A 21,707-nucleotide genomic window follows, 5' to 3' on the forward strand; every position below is an offset into this window, starting at 1 on the left:
GTGAACAAGTGGCGGTATCAATCACGGGACATTGCATCCCCTCGTTCCAATGACGGCCATCGCACGCTTCCGGTGGGCTTCCTACAACGCCCAATATGTCACTGTTGGAATGAGGCTGATGCCAGAACGATTGCCACCGAGTGTACACGATGCAGCTGGCATTTCAAAAATATCCGGCCATTTTGCTCTCTCCGCTCACTCTGAGGTGGAGTGCTACATGCAATTCTCCGAACTCATTCAACGCAGGTGCTGAATACTCACTTCTACGGCATATGACATTCTTGGCACAATTATTTCTTACTACTGCTATTTTATTTACAATCTTTTATGTCCGTTTTGCCATGCACCATGTGAGACAAGCAAATCGTGCTTCCGTGCGTACACAGCCGTCAGCCTCCGGCGGCCTGTAAGGCCGACTTCTGATAATCATTGCGCGGACAGTTTCCTTTAAACCAGGTGTTAGCTAGCAGGGTCACCTGAAGTTGCAACGAAACAGTAGCAGTCAATGTAAATTCATCGATGGCCAGAGAAAAAGCACGTATACATTCAAAGGTTGCTGGCCGCCACGACAGTGGCGTCATCTTCCGTGCCCATAGGAATCTACATTTTGTTTCTATAGCGCATAGCTCAAAACACAGATGGCGCCACACACACAACCAGGGGCTTTAAATCAAGCTAGATCAGGCTAGGGAATCTAGATAAAGCGTGAGAGAAGCGCGAGGAGCAATAACTTAAAATATGCAGCAGAAATCAAGTCACTGAATAGCCTTCGATAAGACCTTTCGAACGGTACACACCGATATGCCCTGACTGCTGAAATTATGGCACGTGATGAACGGGGGAAGTATGGTTTCTACCATAACTTCGTTTTTGTCAGCAAACACGACTGCGCAGAATACCGACCGTAAAATGCAGCCTGCGCTAAAGGCTCCACAGTTCGTACACGCTTGTTACGAGGTTGTTGCAGTTCTCATTTTCACGGAGCTTTCCTTCTCTACCATCAACTTGATCCAGGGCTCGCAGGACTGTGGGGACACCAGTGGATGCCAGGATACAAACTACGGGTGATGCTGGCCTGCTCAGGTATCCAGTTCGTGCCCCGCTCCGGCTGGGGTGCACGTCCACCCAAGAACCAGGAACCGCTGAAAGTTCAACCCGTGCCGCGGTTCTTCGTGCACCACACGTTAGGACCGGAGTGCTTCAACTACAGGACGTGCTCGGAGAGAATGCGGCACTGGCAGAATTTCCACATGGACACAAGAGGTTTGCATGCAATGGCCTTCTTGCGCGGGGCGCCTCTCACCTGTTCAACAGGGAGACGTCATCATGAAACATTCTAAGAGCTCTCTATCTGAAACTCTCTAGTAACTCCAAACAGAGCGCATGTGTTTGGGAAAGATCAAATAATCGCTGGCTGTGAGTACGAAATGAATAAGTTCCTGCATGGGAATGTTCAAGATGCAGTGAGGAATGTGTCTTCGCTGTGGTAAAGGAGCATGTGTCTCAGAAGGTACCTCAATGACGTCAATACAGTGTGAAGGCTTGAACATCTTCTGAGCTATGAGAACTTACCATTGCCGCATATTCACTGTCAGCCAGTGAGCATGCGCCGTTTTGGATCTCTGAGAATAAGAGTCGGCAGCCTAGGCGAAAAGTACGGAGCGGTGGCGGCTTCTTCGCTGTGTATGTTTAAAAGTCTAGGAGTTTTTGCAGTGACATTTCTCTTCTTCCAGGTTAAACGTGGCCGGTGCCGCGGTATGTCGCAAAATTGTTAGCCTGCGTCCTGGGCACAATGTTGCCGACTTGGGGCTGAGCCGCAGGGGACATATGGGCTGGGCAGTTGACACTCTTAGATTGAGTGCCATCTGCAGACATGTGGTCCAGGAGGGCTACTATAATTCCCTAAAAGACTATAGTCGGATACAATTCAAGAAGAAGCGCCTTTTCCCCGCCAAAGGGCCCCTTTCCAGCCTATGGCGTCGGCCGATTCTCACGAACGTGCTATCGTGACAATACAGGGAGTGGCAGATGAAAGGGGACAGTCTCCTCTCTGCAGTGTCATGCCACTCCCTGTTTTGTAATATTCCCGCTAGAAGGTTCATGAGAATTGCCTGGAAGGGGGCCCTCTGACAGGGAAAAGCCGCGTTTTTCTTGACTTGTATCCAACTATATCTACATCGTGACATCAGCGACAGTTACGCTTTTCCCACGGACTAATCGTTCGTCGCGACGACAAAGTGCTGCTTTCACTCCCATTTGGCTCTTCCTTCGCTCGCAGCAAAAATGCATAAAAAATGAGTAAAAACAGCAACAAAGAATTTCATCTCGCGTGTCTTTGACAATCCAGGCTGGGACGACCTCGGCTACAGCTTCCTCATCGGGGGCGACGGCCGGGTGTACGTCGCCCGGGGCTGGGACCGCACCGGCGCACACACCAAGGGGCACAACAGCGATGCCCTGGCGGCGTCCTTCATCGGCGACTTCTCGCGGCACCTGCCGACTCCGAGGGCGGCGTGGGCCCTGAAGAGGCTTCTGGACTGCGGAGTCGCCCTGGTACGGTACAGCGAAGTGTTTACTCGGGCCATTCAGTTACGATGCATGCGTACAGGGCAGAGGAGCGTGAGGAAGGTAGCTTGAGGTGGGATTTATGAAAATGCAGATTTGGGTCGATGATGTTATGGAACTAAAGCGGAGAGGGAAGCAGGAGTTCTTTGGTTTATTGGGGTTAACATGCCAAAGCAACTCAGGCTATGAAGGACGCCGTAGTGAAGGGCTCCGGAGATTTCGACCACCCGCGGATCTTTAACAGGCACGTTCGAGTCAGAATGACCCGTAATCAATTGACCGTTTCCCAAGTGACTGAGTGCTGGACGAGATGCCCTGTATCCATAATATATTTAATCCAACTTTCGGTGGCATAAGCGATGCATGAGGTTAATATTACACGACCCAATGTGCACTCATCTTCCGCTTTCGTCAGTATCCTAATCACTTTCGTCAGTGCTCATTTTAACATTCGCTTACGCGCCTGCTATCTACCGAGGTATACGTGAAACATGACGCCCACGCCGTTGCACTGGCTGTGGAAAGTATTAGCGGTGCACAGTTGAGGATATCTGTTTGCGCAGTAATATCCAGATTCCGACCAAAATGCATGACCGAGTAATCAAAGTGCTACTTGTATACAGAGTCAAAGAAAGAGCTTAGATCAACGTGTTACGTGCTTATTGCCACATGTTCAAAAATATAGTATTTTGTAACAGGACATCTATACTAATCTTCAGGCGACGAAGTTTCTTCTTTATAGACGAATAAATTTCCCCCATGCAAAGTTCTCGAGGACAGACTGTACAGAGGGCAAAACACATGCCTAGAACAAACAAACTGTGTGTTCCGGAGCTCCCAAAGCCGCTGCGACCAAGAAGGCAAAAAATGGCGATGAAATTTTATGAGTTTAACTGCACATGTTTACATCGAGACCATTTTTAACCAAGTCTTATCGCTAGTTATCGTGTTTTACGCCGGAAACACGCTCAGAGCGTGTTCTAAACAATGCGTTTTGCCCTCTGTACATAATTTCTTGTTTTTTGTTTTTCTCGCCATTGCAGAATAGATCTTTTCCTTTGATTCCGAACGTTACCGTTCTGACGGTTTCTTGTAGCCCGCCTGCTACACGCAACGAGAGAAAGACTCTAAACAGAAGGTCTAAGAAACAAATGTTATATAAACAAAGGCGCTTAAAACGCGACACGATGAACCGACCTTTTTGCAAATACTTGTCGGCATGGTCTTCAGCGAGAACGCATGGCGACAAAATGTTTACAAACATTCTATGCTCATTACAACATAGGCCAGTTTCCAACTGCCAACTGTTCAGAGCAGCGTTTTCAAAGAACGACAAGAAAAACCTGAGCTGCGCTCTAGTGGAAGCTCATTGTTCCTACGAAGGCCAGCGAGACATTGTTTCCTTGAATGAGAGGGAGTCCGCAGCTAAGATGAAAACACGTGCAGCGAAAAAACAAATCACAAAATTTTTCGCCGCACATGCAAAAACACTTGCGGCCCAACTACTCAACCAATTGTGTTCTCACCGACGTGGTCGCTTAATCGATGGGCTACAGCTGTGTGCTCAGTGACGACAAAACAGAAAAAGGCAATAAGTAATGCACTCTATTCGCATGACGTTTTTTTGAAAAGAGTGGGTAAGCGGGCAAGGCGTGTATGAAAACCAGATATATGAACTTAATGCTACTAAAAATTTGAAGAAAAAAAAAGAACATGAAAAGCTAGATGCAGGAAAGAACGGAAATCAAGGATCTCAGTTTGAGCCTACGAAGAGAATGTACGCAGATGAGGTATGCAAGCTAAGGCAAAGTGTTCGACACGTTAACTACGTCGTGTATCTCCAGCGTTTTATGCAGCATATCATGGAGGAAGGAAAACTAAGGAGAGGCCCTTCGTATTTCCAATGCATTGACGAGAATGTGGCGGAAGTGACGTCAAAATTTAGGCTTAAAAAGTCGGGCCACTAGCAACGTTGTCGTTGTTGCTAAGAAAACTCGGGCCACTAGCAACGGCGTACGGCGTCGTTAGCGTCGTTGTTGCTAGGGGCCCGAGTGTTTCTCGGTGGCGGTGGACGGGCTTTCGGCACGGTGTGTTCGGCCTTGCGTGTTAAAGTCTACATGCCTGGCGTCGTGACGTTACGCACGCATCTAGGATTACTTTTAAATGCAGCAAATAACCGCTCATTTGATATTTTGTTCGTCAAACTTGGTGTCGTTACGCGGAGCGATCGATGCATTGAAATGAATCTCGTGAAAAGGTGGCACTCCGGAACCGCGCTTCGACACGCGAAGAAGCGTTGTTTTGATCTGCGAACCTCACCAAACAGCACAGAAACATGAAGCCGCTCTCGGCGATGCTAACCTGCGTTTCGAAGGCCACACGGCGGGTGTGCGGTAGCCCGAGGAGGATGGCGCGCAATGTCGTCTTTCTTCCCCTGGCGTCGGAAAAGGTTCACCGCATCTATGCGCCGGTCTGTGTCTAGGTGCGTGTTTGCGGGGAGGGAGGTGTAAGACTGTAGCGGCGAGCGGCGCGTTTTTTTTTTTTTTTATAACTTCCTTTTACGAAGCGCTTGCGAGCCGCGCGCGGTCACCGTCCCGTAGCTCGGTGGAGAAAGAAGATAGTGAGGAGAGCCGAGCCAACTTCCGGTTGCGGGGCGGCTTCACAAAAAGTGACGTCAGGGCCTCTCCTTAGTTCTTTCCGACAGACTCATTTCTTTGCCACTCATTTCATTGCCACTCTTTTTCCTTTTTTCCCCTTTGTTCCCCTCCCCAAGTGTAGGGTAGCCAACTGGGCATCGCCTGGTTAACCTCCCTGCCTTTCCGTCCTTTTCTCTCTCTCTCTTCCTCCATGCAGCATATTCATGCTCTGCGGCCAAGAACACTGACTCGTGTGATGACGCCGTGGGTATAGCCATGGGACCGCTCAGATTTTGCTGAAAAAGCGAAAACATATAGATGGATGGGTGGATGGATGCACAGATGGCCGTAGATGCATGAATGGATTGATGGGAGCATTTGAAACGCGGTGGTGACATTTTTCACCGTGCTCGGCTTTTTGTATTCACATTTATTTAAGCTATCCGTCAAACTTCACTGTACATCTACACAATTCACCAAGTCTTCTTTAAATTTAATTTTTAATCCTGATGTCCTAGCCTTACGTCACCACCTTGCTTTTGAGCCACTAATCTTCCAATCGCTTTTTTGCTAACTTCTACCCTAGATTTACTCACGCGACCTTTGTTATCTCTGAAACAAAGGGACTCAGGGAGAGGGAATGTGCCTGCATCGACATCTGGATGGATATTGACACATAGTATAAGATGTGCCACGTGTCAGTTTGCTATTGCCATCTGTTGGCGGTTCCAAGAAGTTTGCTTTGCCAGAGCGTGGCCTCGGCCGGAGGCTCACTGGTGGGTCACGGCGCAACGATGAAAATTTAAGTGTGCATCACCGGTGGGTCACGAGGCACAGGAATTAGGCTACGAAAATTGCTGCTGCAGTGAGCGTGTTAAAGCTGAGTGAAAAGAAGAAAAATTAGAGCAGGCGAGTAAGTTTTGTAATTTAAAAATCTTAATGTCGAAAATGTAGGAGACGATCTGTAATGCAAAAAAAAATAAGAAAATAGTGAGGCCAAGAAATACTCAGTAAGAAATATATTTGTGCTGGCTGTATTATTTGCATCTACTGCGCCCGAGCATTATTATCGCTCTAAAACGAACGACTGTAGGCTGCTCATGACTGCTCGTGGCTAGCAATTGTTCTGGATTTACAAATCTGGCAATTCAGAGCCCGACAAAGGAACATTGCCTACTCAGTTCTTCTCGAGGCCAGCAAGATGAGTGTCCCGCGAGTACCAACAAAGAAATCTTTGTCAGCGAGTAGGCTCACAGCAATAAAACAACCTTACAACGCTCATCATATGCGAGACAATGCAGAAATATTTTTTGAAATGAACGTTGCCTCTTTGCATGCAAAAAAAGAGGCGATCGATCATTTGCGGAAAACACATTGTCTAGATGTAGACAGCTCCTGGGCACCGATTTTAGCGATGTGGCGGATATGCTTTATTAAAGTGTGCATTGAAAGACTGCTTTCCTGGCTCCTCTGCCGGCTGGTTTAGACCGTAAAATAACACAAATCACAAAAAGGGGCCGCGTTCTAACGCTGCGTACTAAACTGAAGAAATTGCCCAGGGGGCGAAACTGGCATATCCGCGAAGTACCGTTTCATAACTGTCTAGAGATCCAATTTCTATGCTGTGAACTACACTTGGATTGGACGTCGAAATTACGTACGAGAAGGCTGTGAGAGCGCAAAGTGGCTTAAGAGCTTTTTAGTGAATGATTTCTCCATCATTCCAATGGACACTGGAACTCTCTTGGACATCCTATGGACGTCCTCAACGTCCACAGGACGTTCAAGGAAGCTTCAGTGCCGATTGGGATCGACATCTCAACTATAATCATTATCGACCATCCTTACAACGTTTTTCGCGAGCGGTTCACCAAAAATACCATTCCCTGTAGTGCGTAACATGAGCGTCAGCCGCCGAGTATAGAGATGCCCTTTGCTTCTCCTCTTCCTCTGCTGCCCTCCTGCTCCGCTTCTCCGTCTGTTCTCGTTCGATGGTTCGAGAAATTAGCGCTAGGGGCGCTACGGGCACCATGCATTAAGTGCATCTTCTGAGAATTTCTAGTGAATTCACCCGAACAAAATGTACTTTACAGCCAAAACATACCACGGAGCTGAATCAGAATGCAACGCTTTTAAACATTTCTTTATACCGCCATAAAATACCGGTTTGCGCGAATGTCCGTTACTAAATCTGTTTTTGCAGTGGAATGCGTCAAAAATTACCGTTTACACTCACTTCGCACAGCACGCAGACGTTTTTGTATTTCGCCTCCATCGGAATACAGCCGCCGCGGCCGGGATAAATAACCTTAGTGCTTGCCAAACTTGAACTAAACGTTTCGAGGAGGGCAAAAATAAAGACGGAAAAATTGATTGTCGTTATTTATCCCCACAAGAAAGCCAGCTCAAACCATGCAAGCTTATGACATATTTTACCTTGACAGTATATAGAGAAGTGACATTTTTGACTCGATATATTTGATGGTGACGCTCACGTTCTATTTTTAACCGTCTTTCTGATTTTTTTTCTAATTCCTTAATAGCTTGATCCGCTTTTCAGCGGAACAGTTGATAATTAGCGGTCGACATTGTTTTGCGTGTCCCCCCCCCCCCCCCCCCCCCGTCTCCCAATGGCTGTTCGCTTTGTGCAGCATGAATTTCACCAGCCTCCACGAAGCAAAGAGTGTATACAGACTCGGACAGCAGCGGCAAATACCCACCGTGCCGCTACACTTCGCGTGTTTCGCACTGAGTGAAGCAGAAACTGCGCCTGCCTTTTGTTCGAAGGAGTAGACAAAATGGAGGTTTCAAAACAGCCGCTTTTAACTTGGGGGAACCACAGCGCTGCCTTCGATCGTGTAGTTTTGACTTTTCCCGCATAGAGGCGCCACGAGTCCACGAATTGCTCTCAGCGCGCCTAACCATATGACCTGCAATAAAGTAACAAAAAAAAATTGAGATATGTACCGTGGCCGGGAGACAGTGTGAAATGCTTTCCAAGTGCAGCATAGCGCGGTCTAAGATGAGTCAGCATTTCCCACGCTCTTCGATGTGGCGCCGGCAATCTTGTTATCAGCGTGTTCAATATTACATCAAGAAGAGGGGCCATATCTGCATAAGCAAGCCATCTGTGTCGTTGTCAGATGAAGAGATTAGTTTTCTTAGTGGGTCTTTGTCAGCGTTGTAATCATTGCTTCTGTCCTTTTGGCACGTGTGTCTTTGTTAAACTCCGTCTTTTAGCGCCAGCACGCTTTTTGCGTAAACCATATTCTACAACCAACTAGCTCAAATCAAAGTCTTTCTATATGAAGGCTTCGCGGTACAAACAGGCATAGGGGTGAGTGAAACCGTGTTACATGAACCGCCTTTTGCAGTGATGCTCTTAGTGCGAAAGCGATACTTAACACGGTCCCAGCCAAGAATCATCTGCGAAGCCCCGGAATAACTCGGGTAAAGTTCGGGTTAGCTCGGAGGAGCATTGCGCAAGCTGCAGCCAATGGGAATCTGCTCGGGAAAGTTCGGAGGAGCGTCGCGTCAGCTGTAGCCATAGGGAGAGTGACCTTCAGGGTGACTTTGACCAAAGCTAGCATAGCAATAGCCCATGCAGAAAATTTCGCACGTCTACGCCGTTTAAAAACTTTACCAACTTTTTTTTTTAGTATTAAGCTTCTTGATTTCGACGGCGTTGTATGCTTGTGTGCTCTATGCCCTTTTTGTGCCACTTCACGTTTTCCCATTTCTACTCGCCGTCCTGGCAAAGAGGCTGCGGCGTTGTTCTGCTGAAAGAGAAGTCTAGGAAATGGCTATCGTTTTAAAAGGCTATCGTAGAAGTAGCTATTGTATTTGTCGTCGCAGGTGCGAGGGAAGTTATGGCCGAGATGTTCTGCCAATTGTGTTTTGTCTATTCTGGTCACATAATGAACTACAGCTGGGCTCAGAGAAACCTGAACGAAAAAGTTGAAAAGTAGCCCATCTGATCCACATTAGCGCTCAGCAAAGAAACGACAGGAAAGTAAGGCAGGCGAGAAAACAAGAAGCTTTAGATTAACGGCAATTTAAAGTTTAAATATGAACATGAAAACATGGAGGTGGACTAGAACGCTGATCAACGCCCTTACTGTCTGCCTTAGCCTTGAGAGAATGCTCGCTGAGGGAACAGAACCTGAAATTATAAACCTGACTTAGCAGTAGTAGCACATGCCACAGCGGAACTGAACAGTATACAAACGCGATAACGCAAGGCGTTAATTTTCATATATCCAGAAAGCCATTCTCTACTTTACATTCATCGATCCCTCGGGGTCCTCATAGCCTTCGTGGCACAGTGGCGCAGCGGTTAAGCGATGCGCCACTGCCCTACGATGGCAGGTGCTCCTAGCTGCGGGCCTTGTGCGGCCCAAGTTGCTCCTCCCGAGTGACCAATCATTAATTTGACTGCCACCTGCCGCAGGGATCAGTTTGCTCACTGTCCGGTGGGCAGGTTGCGATGACACCGCAAGGTCACGTGATCTGGGTGGCCCATTAGCCTCATAGGTTGCTCTCTGCGTACCGCCTGCCATAGTCACGCTCGTGGTTTTTCGCTCAGAAAGTCGACAACGCCGACGGCGGATTTTCTGCGTGACGGGGCCTTTAACTATATCTAGTTAAAATTTGTGAAGTAAATTCAATCTATGTCAGTCAGTACCTCTCTGTTTAGAATACAGATATCTCTCTAACACGAGAACCCGCCCTGCTCTGATTGCAACCACTACCTCGGTTTGCCTTCACTGTCTTACCCTAAACGAACTGGAATATATCTGTCACTTTTTGCAGGGCAAGATCAGTCCGAACTACACACTGCATGGCCACCGGGACGCCAACTGTAGGACGTGCCCAGGGGACACCCTGTACGCGTACATTCAGCGGTGGAAGCACTTTGGCGGGAGGCTGCAGAAGTACATCTGCGAGACGCCCTCTACCACGCGGGCTCCCATGTCCAGGAGTGGAAGCGCTGCTCCTTAGAACGCCCGTGTTCCTGCTCTGCGAAACTAGCATTTCTCTCAGGCTGCCTTATTTAATGAATCTATTGGTACAGAGTTAGTTAGTTAGTTAGGTACACTAACTAACACTAACTAACTGCAATTGTTATCACGCCTGGCCCAGACGAAGACAAGTCCTCTTGTCGAAACGTTGGCTCAAGCAACCTGAGGTTTTCCCCTCCCTTGTTCATTTTGTGATCGCCAAGGACCATCTACCACACCCTCTCTCTACCACTAACTAGGTACAACTAACTAACTATTGGTACAGAACCCCTGTGAAATGGAACAACAGCCAGTGAGCGGCGCGGCAGTCCCTATCTTCACCCTACAGCAATGAACATCTACGCAAACACAACCCCTCGGCTACGAAAGGAAATGCCCAGTTTTCTAAAAAATTTAGTCGAAACCGAACTCGCTCTTGATTACACGTCGATGAGGAGGCAACAAAGGCGTGATAACGATTGCAGTCGAGCTAGTTACTACTTTCATGAAGGGACACCTCTGCAGCAGCGTTTCTACAGGGCGAAAGGCACAAGCAGGAGCGAGGGAGATCACTTTGTCAAAATGTACGATTATCTACCCATCTAGCTTTTGTCTGAAAACAAAAATGAAATTTTGGTAACAAGCATGGTCTCCAACATTACTTGCCCTTACTACTGTACATAGGTTGTGCAACTTCGATGAAAACGGAATAAAAAATAAACATTTGAGAGCTTCTGATACTACTATGTTTTTGCATGAGACTCGCACCAGTACCCATAGGGAGCGCGCCATTGTTTATTTATTTATTTATTTATTGAATTCTGCGGACATGCTGTATGTCCAAGCAGGAGAGGGAAATACATACAGGAGGGAAAAGCAAAACAGGTGCGATAGTAACGAACGATATAAATACAACAAAACAAGCAAAGCAAAAGTACAATTGAGAACGCGGTTACAGCACAGCTACTAAACCAGCAGTGAAAATCAAGAATGATTACAAAACAACGGAGAGTTCTCCGGTAGAGCATTCCACTGAGAAACTGTTCTCGGAAAAAAAGAAAACTTGTAGGCATCTGTGCGTGCAAAAATAGGTTTCAGGCTAAGGGCATGCTTATGGCGCGAGGCTCGTGTGGAATCATTAACGATGTAATTTTCAGGTCGGATACCAAGTCGAGAAAAGTATAATGAATGAATGAAGTTGAGTTAACTGTGACGAGCACCAGTGCGCATAGTGACATTGACTATTTTACTATCGGTTATTTTTAGGGGTGTGCGAATATCAGACTTTTCGAATACGAATCGAATACGAATACTTGGTTCCGAATATCGAATCGAATATCGAATAATCAAGGACAGACGCATTTAACCACTACAAAACATTTATTTGAGCTCCCAAGAACATCACAGTTCAGCTATCAGGGATTAAATGAGCACAAAAGGTGTGTGTGGCTACACGAAAAGTATCAAAGTCTCGAACATTGTTCTTAGAAGACTGGAAATATCAGAGAAGATGGCTAGTACACAGCATTGATCAAGGCTAGCTTGCCATAAGCGTAAAAGCGCGTTGCTGGGATGAACATAAAAGGTTGTCGTGAAGGAAAACCGGCTGCTCCACATGGTCAGGCAGAAGTAGTTCCCTTCTAGCTGGAACGACTTCTCCAGCCACAGAAAATGCCCTTTCATTTGGCACTGAACTGGCTCGTATTGCGAGGTATTTCGTGCACAGCTCTGACTATACCAGCTTCGCAGGTATAGCCACAAAGAAGCTCACCAGTGCAGTCAGCTACTGCATGGCCCAACGTTACGCATTGTTAGCATTGCTGTGGGCGCCGCCATGTTGTTATGTCTCTGTCGATAGGACTTGCGGACCGAAATGAACGCCGGTGCTCGCAATAGAATATTCGGCTAGATACGAATATTCGCGTCGGGTCGAATATTCGAAACAACATGAATACTTGGACTTCGAATCGAATACGAATACTAAAAATTTAATATTCGAGTTATATTCGAAAATTTCGAATATTCGCACACCCCTAGTTATTTTACTATCAACAGTTACTACCGGCCTTAGGTAAATGTATTTCCTTGCCACTTCCAGTGCTTCGCTGCCTGTCGTAAACTGCGACTCCCTTTCGAGACTTTTGAACAGTACTCCAGATTTCTGTTCATTATTACATCTACCATTCTGCTTTGCCTGCCCAGGTCCTAGATCATGCTTTTCAACTCGTCCTCTGAATTATTTAGCTAGGAAATGTCACTAGCAAATCTGAAATTACCATTAGGCATTCACCATTAGGATTTGTTGCTAGCTCTTCACAATCCAGTTCTGTGGGTACCTCCTGCAAGCACGCGGTGAATATTACTGGATAGGTGATGGCTACCTGCCTGGCACAATTCGTGATTGATTTCTTATCATTTTCTGTACGGAGGACTATGATGGCTGAGCGCCAGCTATAGATGTTTTCCAGTACCTTGACATGTGTGTCTTATAAGCACTGTTGCTAGCGCCTTTACAACTTTTACCGGCATACACAATTTGCTGGCCGTTTGTAAGCACCGAAAGTACGAAGTCGAGGAAATTCAAAGTGAGATAAGGGGCACTACATGTTTCTTCTCCGGGACTTTATTTTTCTTGTCGTAGGTCAACGACATTGTGACGGACACGCAGATTAAACTTAGACTGTTCGCCGACGGTTGCATAACTTACACTGAGGGTCATGCATTATGGGGCAAAACTTGACTAAATTACTGCTTTAATAAATAGATGATTGGTATAATGTGTGGCAAATGTCGTTTACTGAAAGAAAAACTTGCTTTACCGAATCATACAGACGCCAACCATTATAGTTTGGTTATTCTGGACGAGGAAACTCGCTTAGACGTGTAGATGAATACAGGTGCGCTGGAGTATCTATTATTTCAATCCTGAACTGGAGGTCATAGACCATGCTTATTAACGGTAAAGCTGATGAGTACTTCAGGAATAAGTTAAAATTTAGTTCAAATGAAACAAAGTTAACAGCCTACAAAACATTGGTGCGCCCATTGTTGAAGTACCTGTGCGAGGTGTGGTAACTAAAGAACGAAGGGTTAAAGCGGGAATCGGGAAGAGTACAAAGACTTGCCTCTTATACCCCTTGCTTCAGGAGGAAACGTGCAGTGTGTCTGTTATGCAAATGAGCTAGACTGCCGCATCTCTGTGTCCGGGGGAAGCTTACTGTGTCGATATCACAGTTACGCCTTTATTAAAATGATAAATACCATGGTTAGAAATGACATATTAAAGACTGTACATCACGCATAATACGTAATAAACACACTCGGAATGTCAGAGTATTAAATCTCGCTAAATCTGCTTCCAACATTCGCGTTTACCGTTAACCGCACACAATATGGAATTAGCTACGTACTAACGCGGTGTCCGCAACATCTGTCCGTGTGGCACCTAAAATATAGATTTTGGTCGTCGAAACTTTGTCTTACGCACTGTTTTGTACATTTTTTCTCGAACCTGCACATGTAGTAGATTAGTTCTGCGAATAACTTGTACTAATAAATAAATAAATAAATAAATAAATAAATAAATAAATAAATAAATAAATAAATAAATAAATAAATAAATAAATAAATAAATAAATAAATAAATAAATATGAGCTCTGCGTTGCAGACAAAATAAAGAGAGAGAGAAGGAATGGTACCTTGAGTGAAACATTAGTCCCTCATGGAAAGATGACACAATTTAGACAGCACATGACAAAGAATAGGATCTATTATCTTCTTCAATACAGATAATTAAGGCATCAAGATTCAAACAATAATAACAAAGAAAACGAAGCAGTCACAAGAACCAAAACAGCATGCCGACCTCTAAAGTACATAAATAACTGCTTTAAAAAGTACTAAATAACGCTTTGACGAAAAGATAAGGGTAAAGGGATTGCAAAATGGAACTTATTGAAAACGAGGGATATGAAGAAAAATTTCACCCGCGCCTGGGGAGCAGCCTTCACTACTATGCAGCTGCATTGTTTCGCGCGCACGTAGAAGCTTCAGTTGTGCAGACAGAGTGTTTTTCCCCGTGCTTCCATTGTATGAATGCGAGTCCGCGGATATCTGGCAGGGCGGTAGCGAAGTTGTCAACGGGTAAGGCGCACGAGGGGACGTGGCGAATCTGCATGCATGGCTAGCGGACTTGTATCCGCCGTTCTTCTCATCGGAGTTGCGCTACAGAATGCTACGCCAGGTAAGAGAGCTGGAGGGGCAAAGGTTCGTTGTCACTTCTGATCGCGGATGGAATAACTGGTGTGTCCCAGTCTTCCTTGTCTTTGTCTGCTGCCAGCATCGTTCAACTTCCTAACAGCTCAAATAAGCCCTTTTTAGAGCGCTCGCTCAATTACTCGCATTATTCTGAAATCCAAGCCACTGTCTCAAAATGGCGGCCGCAACAGCCTTCGTCGCATAGCAACAGTGTATACATACCACGTGACCGTATGGTCACCATAATATGTAAAGCGGTGGCACCCCACATGGCAACCAAGTGGCACCATTCCATGATACCATACCTTGCGACCCAACCGGTTATCAACAGCGTATACTTATAAACTGCACCGAAGTGCAACATATATTGCTGTACCTTCGTTTCCACACAAATATCCAAGTGTGCAAACAGCAAAACTGAACCCCTGAGTGGTATCATTGGTACACAGATTGTGAGCCACTTAACTGGCGTAGAATATTAGAGGTATCAAACGATTCAGCGTGTTATGCAGGATAAAATTTCAAGTCGAATCAAAGCTCAGCTTAATATAGGGATTCATACCGAGGACCTTTGGTCTCCAAAATTATAATGTTTTGGTTTACGACCGAAATACTTGACGTAGGACATTCGAAGTGGTGCCAAACGCTTTGTCTTCTTGCGCTGTATAGGTTGGCTTCAAAATGGTCCATGCAAAACAAAACAAATCAAAACTTACAGCTAACGCTAAGTCATACGCTACCTCAGCGTCTGGTAATTTTTTTCTACAATTTTGCACCGTGTTTTAGTCAGTATTGACGCTGTTTGCATTGGCGCCGTTACACGCTGTGTACTTGCCCTGCGGTCTATTTCGCTGCCTGTGTGTGTTTTAAAATGTTTTATTCCAACCAATCTAAAACTGCTTCCGTCAGTGCGATACCTATAAACATAGTGGTTTCAGAGCTCGTACTACCACTGAACCTTCTTTCCGCAGGGGACCTAACACGTTTGTGCGATTTGATTCAAAGGTTTCACAATGGGTCATTTTATTTTATTGCAGTCGAACTTATCACATGTTCTTGTAGTACAGCATGTAAATTATTTCTCCATTACTCAAGGCCGTAGTGATTCTATTTGGTCATAATAAGGTTTACCGATATTATTGTGCTTGTTTAACATTTGGACCAACCATTACTCCTAAAAGCTATGGGTGTAAGCTAGAGTTTCAATACTTACTTTGATAAATAAAGAAAAAAAACACGGAAGCACTTGATGTTAAATATGCTTACTTACGCATGAAACTAGAGTAGAACGCTTGTCTTATGGGAGGCACATCAGCAAATGTTTGGTGTGCGTCGGCTGCAGGGTTAAAAGTTTTGATTGTGCCATCTTGCTCGCCAGTCATACCACTGACACGAAAAGTTTAAAGAAACTGGTTGATATTGCAATCCACTGGCAGTAGATGCTATTTATAACTCACCACACTGCCTTATTAAACTACTAGCAAGGACTTAAATGGAGTTTAATTCGTCCAATGTTCCACACCATCTGTAAAATGCTGGCACCACCAAGGTCCTACGACAACCTGTTTGAAGGTTCGCGTGTAGTAGCAGGCGCAGTCCTTAAAATAGCCTTCTTGATCTTGATAACAAGCATGTATTCTCCTCTCACGGTAAAGGCCCCGGTGATTGGAAAATTGAGCTGGTTATATTCGACTCACCAACGGTATTTAGACAAGTTGAAATTTTAGCCACTATTCCCTGAACGTGTGCCTCCGATCTCACCCGACACATATGTTGCTGCTCTCGGAGGCGTCGCAAGAGGCACTCAGAGCGCGAAAGGTCTACAAATCACTTTTACTGCGGTTAGATTGACTCAGCATTAGGACGCGTGGCCGGAAGGACTACGCGTGCAGTGCCCATGGTTATCCCAGGATTCCCCAGCATGTGAGCAGCACTCTCGAGATTAAATGTCAGAAATAAAAAGAAAATAACGAAAAAAAAGGGCAATGTTTATAAAAGATGTCTTCCCGCTTTCCCGAGTGAAAAGCGCTTGGAAATGAGCTTTCTATCCTCCCTTCTGTAACGAAAATGCCTTTCGTCATTGCGGTTATTGGCTAAACCTGCCCGTACACACCATTAAAACTAATCATCATTGCATTTTTATAATTCACTTCTAATCCGTACACATAACTGAATTCCGGTCAGACATATGTCAATGTATTTACGACATTGCTCTAATCAATTACATTCAACATAACGACGCTTGCATCGACTTAATGTCTATGCAGGCCAGCACCAAAAAAGTCATTGGTCATTTGTCTACGACCAGTGAAAGCGCTCGTATGCAATACTGCAGTCTCGACTTTGGCGTCATGTTCTGTGCCCTTGGAAAAGTAGAGCGATGAACAAGCTAACCTGAAATGACGAAGGGAAGACAAAAGCTTTCACATGAATCTGTGCATAAACGAGAACATCAGTCAACTAGATGAACCCATCCACTAGAACGCTGACAGAATTTGCCTTAGAATGGAATGTCCCTGTGATGCTAACGCTTTTACAGCACCTAAGTTAAAGAAGCAGTACACAATAAAAAGATTTTTATGCAAGGAAGCACTCAGGCATGGGTCGCTGGATTGTAAAACTATAAAACACAAAGGCAAACACCTATGATTGCCTAACGCCACTTACGCTGATCCTGGTGTGCTTTCGGTACTGTTGGACTGGTGTCATAATCGTTATCAGTTCTGGTCCTCGTGGCGATTCTGTACCATACGTAGTTATTGGTCGTCGCTTCGTAATTCCAGGTTAGTTTGTTCATGGCTGCAGCCTCTTTGTTGTAGCGTACTTTTGCAGCGTACGCTACAGCGTTATTCCGCGTAAAATCAACGACCTTTCTAACTTCGCTACAGCGAGGTTCAGCTGCAGTTACGATTTTCGCGCCTTTTTATCTGCCTCAACTGGAACCAGGTTTTGCGGACCTGTGGGTACACCAGTGGCCGCCAGACTCGAAAACCCGGGGGATGCTGGCTTGTTCGGCCATTAGGTTCGTGCCTCGCTTTGCATGGGGTGCACGGCCTCCCAGGAAACAGGAACGGCTGAAAGTTCAACCCGTGCCACGGTTCTTCGTCCACCACACGGAAGGTCCGGAGTGCTTCAACTACTGGACGTGCTCGGAGAGGATGCGGCACTGGCAGAACTTTCACATGGACACCAGAGGTATACGTGCGGTGGTCTTGTTGTGGAACGAACCTTCTACATGCATGCTAAGCGCGAAGGCCTCATCATAAAGCACGGTACACTTAACTGAAACTCCGCAATAACATTGAAAGCGTACGCATTCATTGGGAATATAAAATATGGTTATCTGACCGTTTCTTTCTCGCTCCGAGCCAAAGGGGCTGGCCAAGCGTATGGCGCATATGAACAAAGACGAAAAAGGCAGTACTTCTGTGTCGGAAAGCCGACGGTAGTGGAGGGGATGAGTATGCATTTGCTAAGCGGGGTGAGAGGCGATAACTGCTGTAGATGACAGCGGAAGCTTCGTTTGATACGTTAAAAAACAATAGCTCATGGTGATGCCACCGTGATATGCCAGCATGCATGTTGGAGCAGTAAACACGATGACAACTCCACCTTGGGATGACTTGAATATCTTCTGATCCTGTGTGGTTTCTGGAGTGGGCAGTTTGGTGAAAGTGGCTGATGCTGTTGTAATGGCTTCTTGCTTCCGCTGCTGCCCCCCCCCCCCCCCTCGAAATAAGGGAAGAAGTCGGGGAGTTATTCAGAGCGGGAGTTGCATGAGAGACATTCCCCGGGAAAATCGTCGTCGGGGTAGGCATCATCATCATGACAACTATGTCCATTTAAGGAAGAAATTCAAGTTTTAATTCAATTCCTCCACGCTGCCGGCTCTGTCACCCCGTGCTACTTACGTCTTCCCTTGGAATCAACTTCCTTACTCTAGAGGGACCATTTGTCATTTGCCCACCATTTTGTATGGCCTGGCGATGCCCATTTCATGTTCATGATCTCAGTGACGGTATAATTAAGTCGACTTTCTTCACTAACTCATTCTGTTCTCCTCCTGCCTCTTCCCTCTCGCACGTCTTTGTCCAGGCTGGTACGACCTCGGCTACAACTTTCTCATAGGGGGCGACGGACTAGTGTACGTGTCCCGAGGCTGGGACGTCATCGGAAAGCACACTAAAGAACACAACAGTGAGGCCCTGGCTGCTGCCTTCATCGGCGACTTCTCGCGACACCTGCCGACCCCGAGGGCGCTGTGGGCCCTGAAGAAGCTTCTGCAGTGCGGAGTCGCCCTGGTACGATTAAGCGAAGTGTTCATATTGATCAGTCGATTACGATGCATGGGAAGAGGAGAGAGGAGTGTGGATGCGACAGACGTAGCTGACGTTTATCAGAATTATTATTTGAGGTGGCGGATTCATGAAACCTAGCTTGAAAGGGAAAGTACTACAGAAACTTTAGGATGTGTACTAGAGGAAAGGCACATTCTAGAAAGTTAATTTTTGTTCTGAACGAGGTTAGAGGCCATGTTCATATATATCCGTGAAATTATTCGACGAAACCACTGCGCTTTTTGTCTTGCCCTCTTTTCCGATAGCCTTTCTCTTGCAGGCTCCTGAGTGTCCGGTTCAGCTAATGATATTGTGGGTGACAAGTCAATGACCCATGAGAGTATGTATCCGAAAACTTTTAAAAGATACTAAGGACAGAGAGAAGTTGGTCGGTTTCGATAGGGTACCACGATCTAAGCGCGAAGAGACCATTCTCATGAACGGAGCTTTTGAAGGCTAAAATGACCTAAACTGAAATAGGGTGTCGCCATCATCGACCGATTTCGAAAGTGAACTGCTTACGTTCGCACCGTTTTTTTGGCATGAATCCCTCAGGGCTACGCTACACCATGATTCATCTGAAAGCGGCGGCACCCCGCCTTTCTGCGTAATGACGTCGCGAGTTTGAATCGATGGGCGGGAAACTTTTTAACTACAATTTTCTCGGCTATAAAGGTGTCCTTTAATGCCAGACAAATGTACACATAGCTAGAAAGGGGCAACGGATCGATTTTACTGAGAATAATAATTCGATGGAGTTGTCCTCACTGTCACTTTAATGGCTGCTATATTTGCCGGAGGTGCATAAGTCACACTTAGACCAAACGACAGTTTATTTTGGAGATCGCAGTATTATCTCGCTGCAGCTTGGCCTTGGCATGTAACTTTTTTTTTTCATTGTTCATCTTTAAAACTGACTGGTGCTAAGACTACTCGAGTGCTCTGTTTTCACCGCTCAGTGATCTTGCGTATATAGAAGCGGGCAAAATCTATGATGATCTAAACCCATTCCGCAACCATGCGTCAACGAACAAAATGGTTCTAGGTTTTTGACGAAAGACCAGAGGCATGTTTTTTTCTTATTGCAAAGATTGGTTCTAGAGCTTTTGTGTCCGAACTAACAAAGCCGGCCTGGGTAAAAATGCGGATCTACAGGTAAACTGCACCTGGATAACAACGAAGTGCGCGGAACCTTTTTAACGAGCACACTGCGTACAACCGCGAATACATCTCGAGCATACTGCAGATACATGACAGTATGTGTAGGAGGTTAGGGTCATATTTTCTAGATGACCTTAAAAGAGAGAGACGGCTTTATTTCAAAACAATTTTAAGCGTTGAGGTTTTCCTGGGCCAGGGCTACCAAAGCCAACTGGTATGTTGGTTGGTCCAAGGCTAGCCAAGCACCCCACATTGGGGAAGATGCGAATTAAAAATGAGGAGACTGAAAAGCAACGGGGCAGGAGAAACGGAAATTTTGTAAATTAGCATAAGTTTCGGGACAAATAGGGCATAGGTGTAGTGTCGCATACGGTAGATAATAGAATGGGCAGGTGTAGAGAATGTATTTAGGTGTATGCGTCGAAGAACGAATGCTTGCGTTGATGGAAGATTTGTCCGCAACAGGAAGTGTACGAAGAGCTCCTGTAATGTTGTCGTAGTGAAGATTTATCTTTTGTTCGTAGTGGAGAGTAGCGTCCCACGTGGGTGGATAAGGTCAGGGAATCCCGGGCACCCGGTGTTGAAGTTCGCGGGCGGGGCGATTCCTCATCGTCTGGGATTCCAGCGTGATCAGGAATCCACCACAACGTGAGAGTGTGCGGGTGTAGCTTGGCGAGAGCTTCTTGTAGATCATCGTGCATTTGCGCAGGAGTCCGACCCGTACGAATTGCCCGTATAACCCGTATAGAATCAGTATGTAAGGTATACCCTCAGGGGTTAGAGAGTGTTGTGGGGAGGTCCATAAAATGATTTTCGGAAGGGTTGCTAGGGTCGCTGTAGGGTCAATCAGTTAAAGGGGCTAGGATGTCCGTCGCAATCGAGTTGCACAGTCGCAACTGAATAAGCAGTCTCTCCGACGTGAATTCGCAATGCATGTGTATAGGGACGCTCGCCAATCAATACGGTGACCATGATTGGTAACGCGAGCCAGACGTCTGCCTTGGTTGGTATCGGCTATAACATTTTTCGGAATGGAGGCGATTCGGAGGTTATTTGGGATCGGGGAAGGAGGGGTAATGATATGGAGGCCGATAAGTTTGAATGCAGCCTGCTGAACTATCTTGAGTCCCATTTTTGTGCTAGGAAGGCCTAGTGCCATTTGCCAGTTTGGGCGTTGTACGAGTTCTCCGGAGGCAAGAACAGCCCCGTATAGTATAGGCCCTGAGCGGACGTCTGTCTGTCTGCCTATAAAATAACTATCGTCGGAATAAACAAAGCTGCTTCCTCGCGCCAGTTGAGGCCATCTCTTGGGTCAGTATTCACGGTTTTACGTCCGTCGCTCTCCGCAGGGCAAAATCCACCCGAACTACACACTGCACGGCCACCGAGATGGCAACTGCCGAACGTGTCCCGGGGATGCCCTGTACGCCTACATCCGTCGATGGACACACTTCGGCGGGAGGCTGCAGAAATACATCTGCGAGGCGCCCCCTACTCGAGCACCCATGTACAAGAGTAAAAGCACGGTTGTGTAGAGTGCGTTATTGTTTTACCAAAACTATTATTTATCGAGAGGTGTCTTACTTTATGGGTCTCACTGTGGAGAGCTCCTGTGGGATCCGGAGTGTGGTCCTAATACAGGGAGTAGCAGTATCAAGCGTCACTCTGTACTCGAAAGCGCTAAGTGCAGCAACATCCACTTCAGCTCAACATAGAGCCTGCAAAGGCGAGCTGCACAGCGTTCTCAATA

At 46.2% G+C, this 21,707-nt stretch overlaps 2 protein-coding genes across 2 annotated transcripts in view; one reads left to right on the forward strand and one right to left on the reverse strand.

The window, feature by feature from the left end:
- Nucleotides 1–21,707, reverse strand: part of LOC149331552 (neprilysin-1-like) — a 36,071-nt gene that overhangs the window by 5,770 nt on the left and 8,594 nt on the right. The window lies entirely within an intron of this gene.
- Nucleotides 832–21,492, forward strand: LOC149331553 (peptidoglycan-recognition protein LF-like). The gene is made up of 8 exons (XM_089555743.1): nt 832–844; nt 916–1,263; nt 2,348–2,553; nt 10,014–10,190; nt 14,331–14,445; nt 17,406–17,654; nt 18,555–18,841; nt 21,307–21,492. Exons 1-8 carry the CDS (start codon nt 832–834, stop codon nt 21,490–21,492), a joined length of 1,581 nt encoding a protein of 526 aa, XP_089411869.1.

This window comes from Amblyomma mixtum, chromosome 8 (assembly GCF_055824585.1).
Source record: "Amblyomma mixtum isolate Tamu chromosome 8, ASM5582458v1, whole genome shotgun sequence".
Taxonomy (NCBI): domain Eukaryota; kingdom Metazoa; phylum Arthropoda; class Arachnida; order Ixodida; family Ixodidae; genus Amblyomma; species Amblyomma mixtum.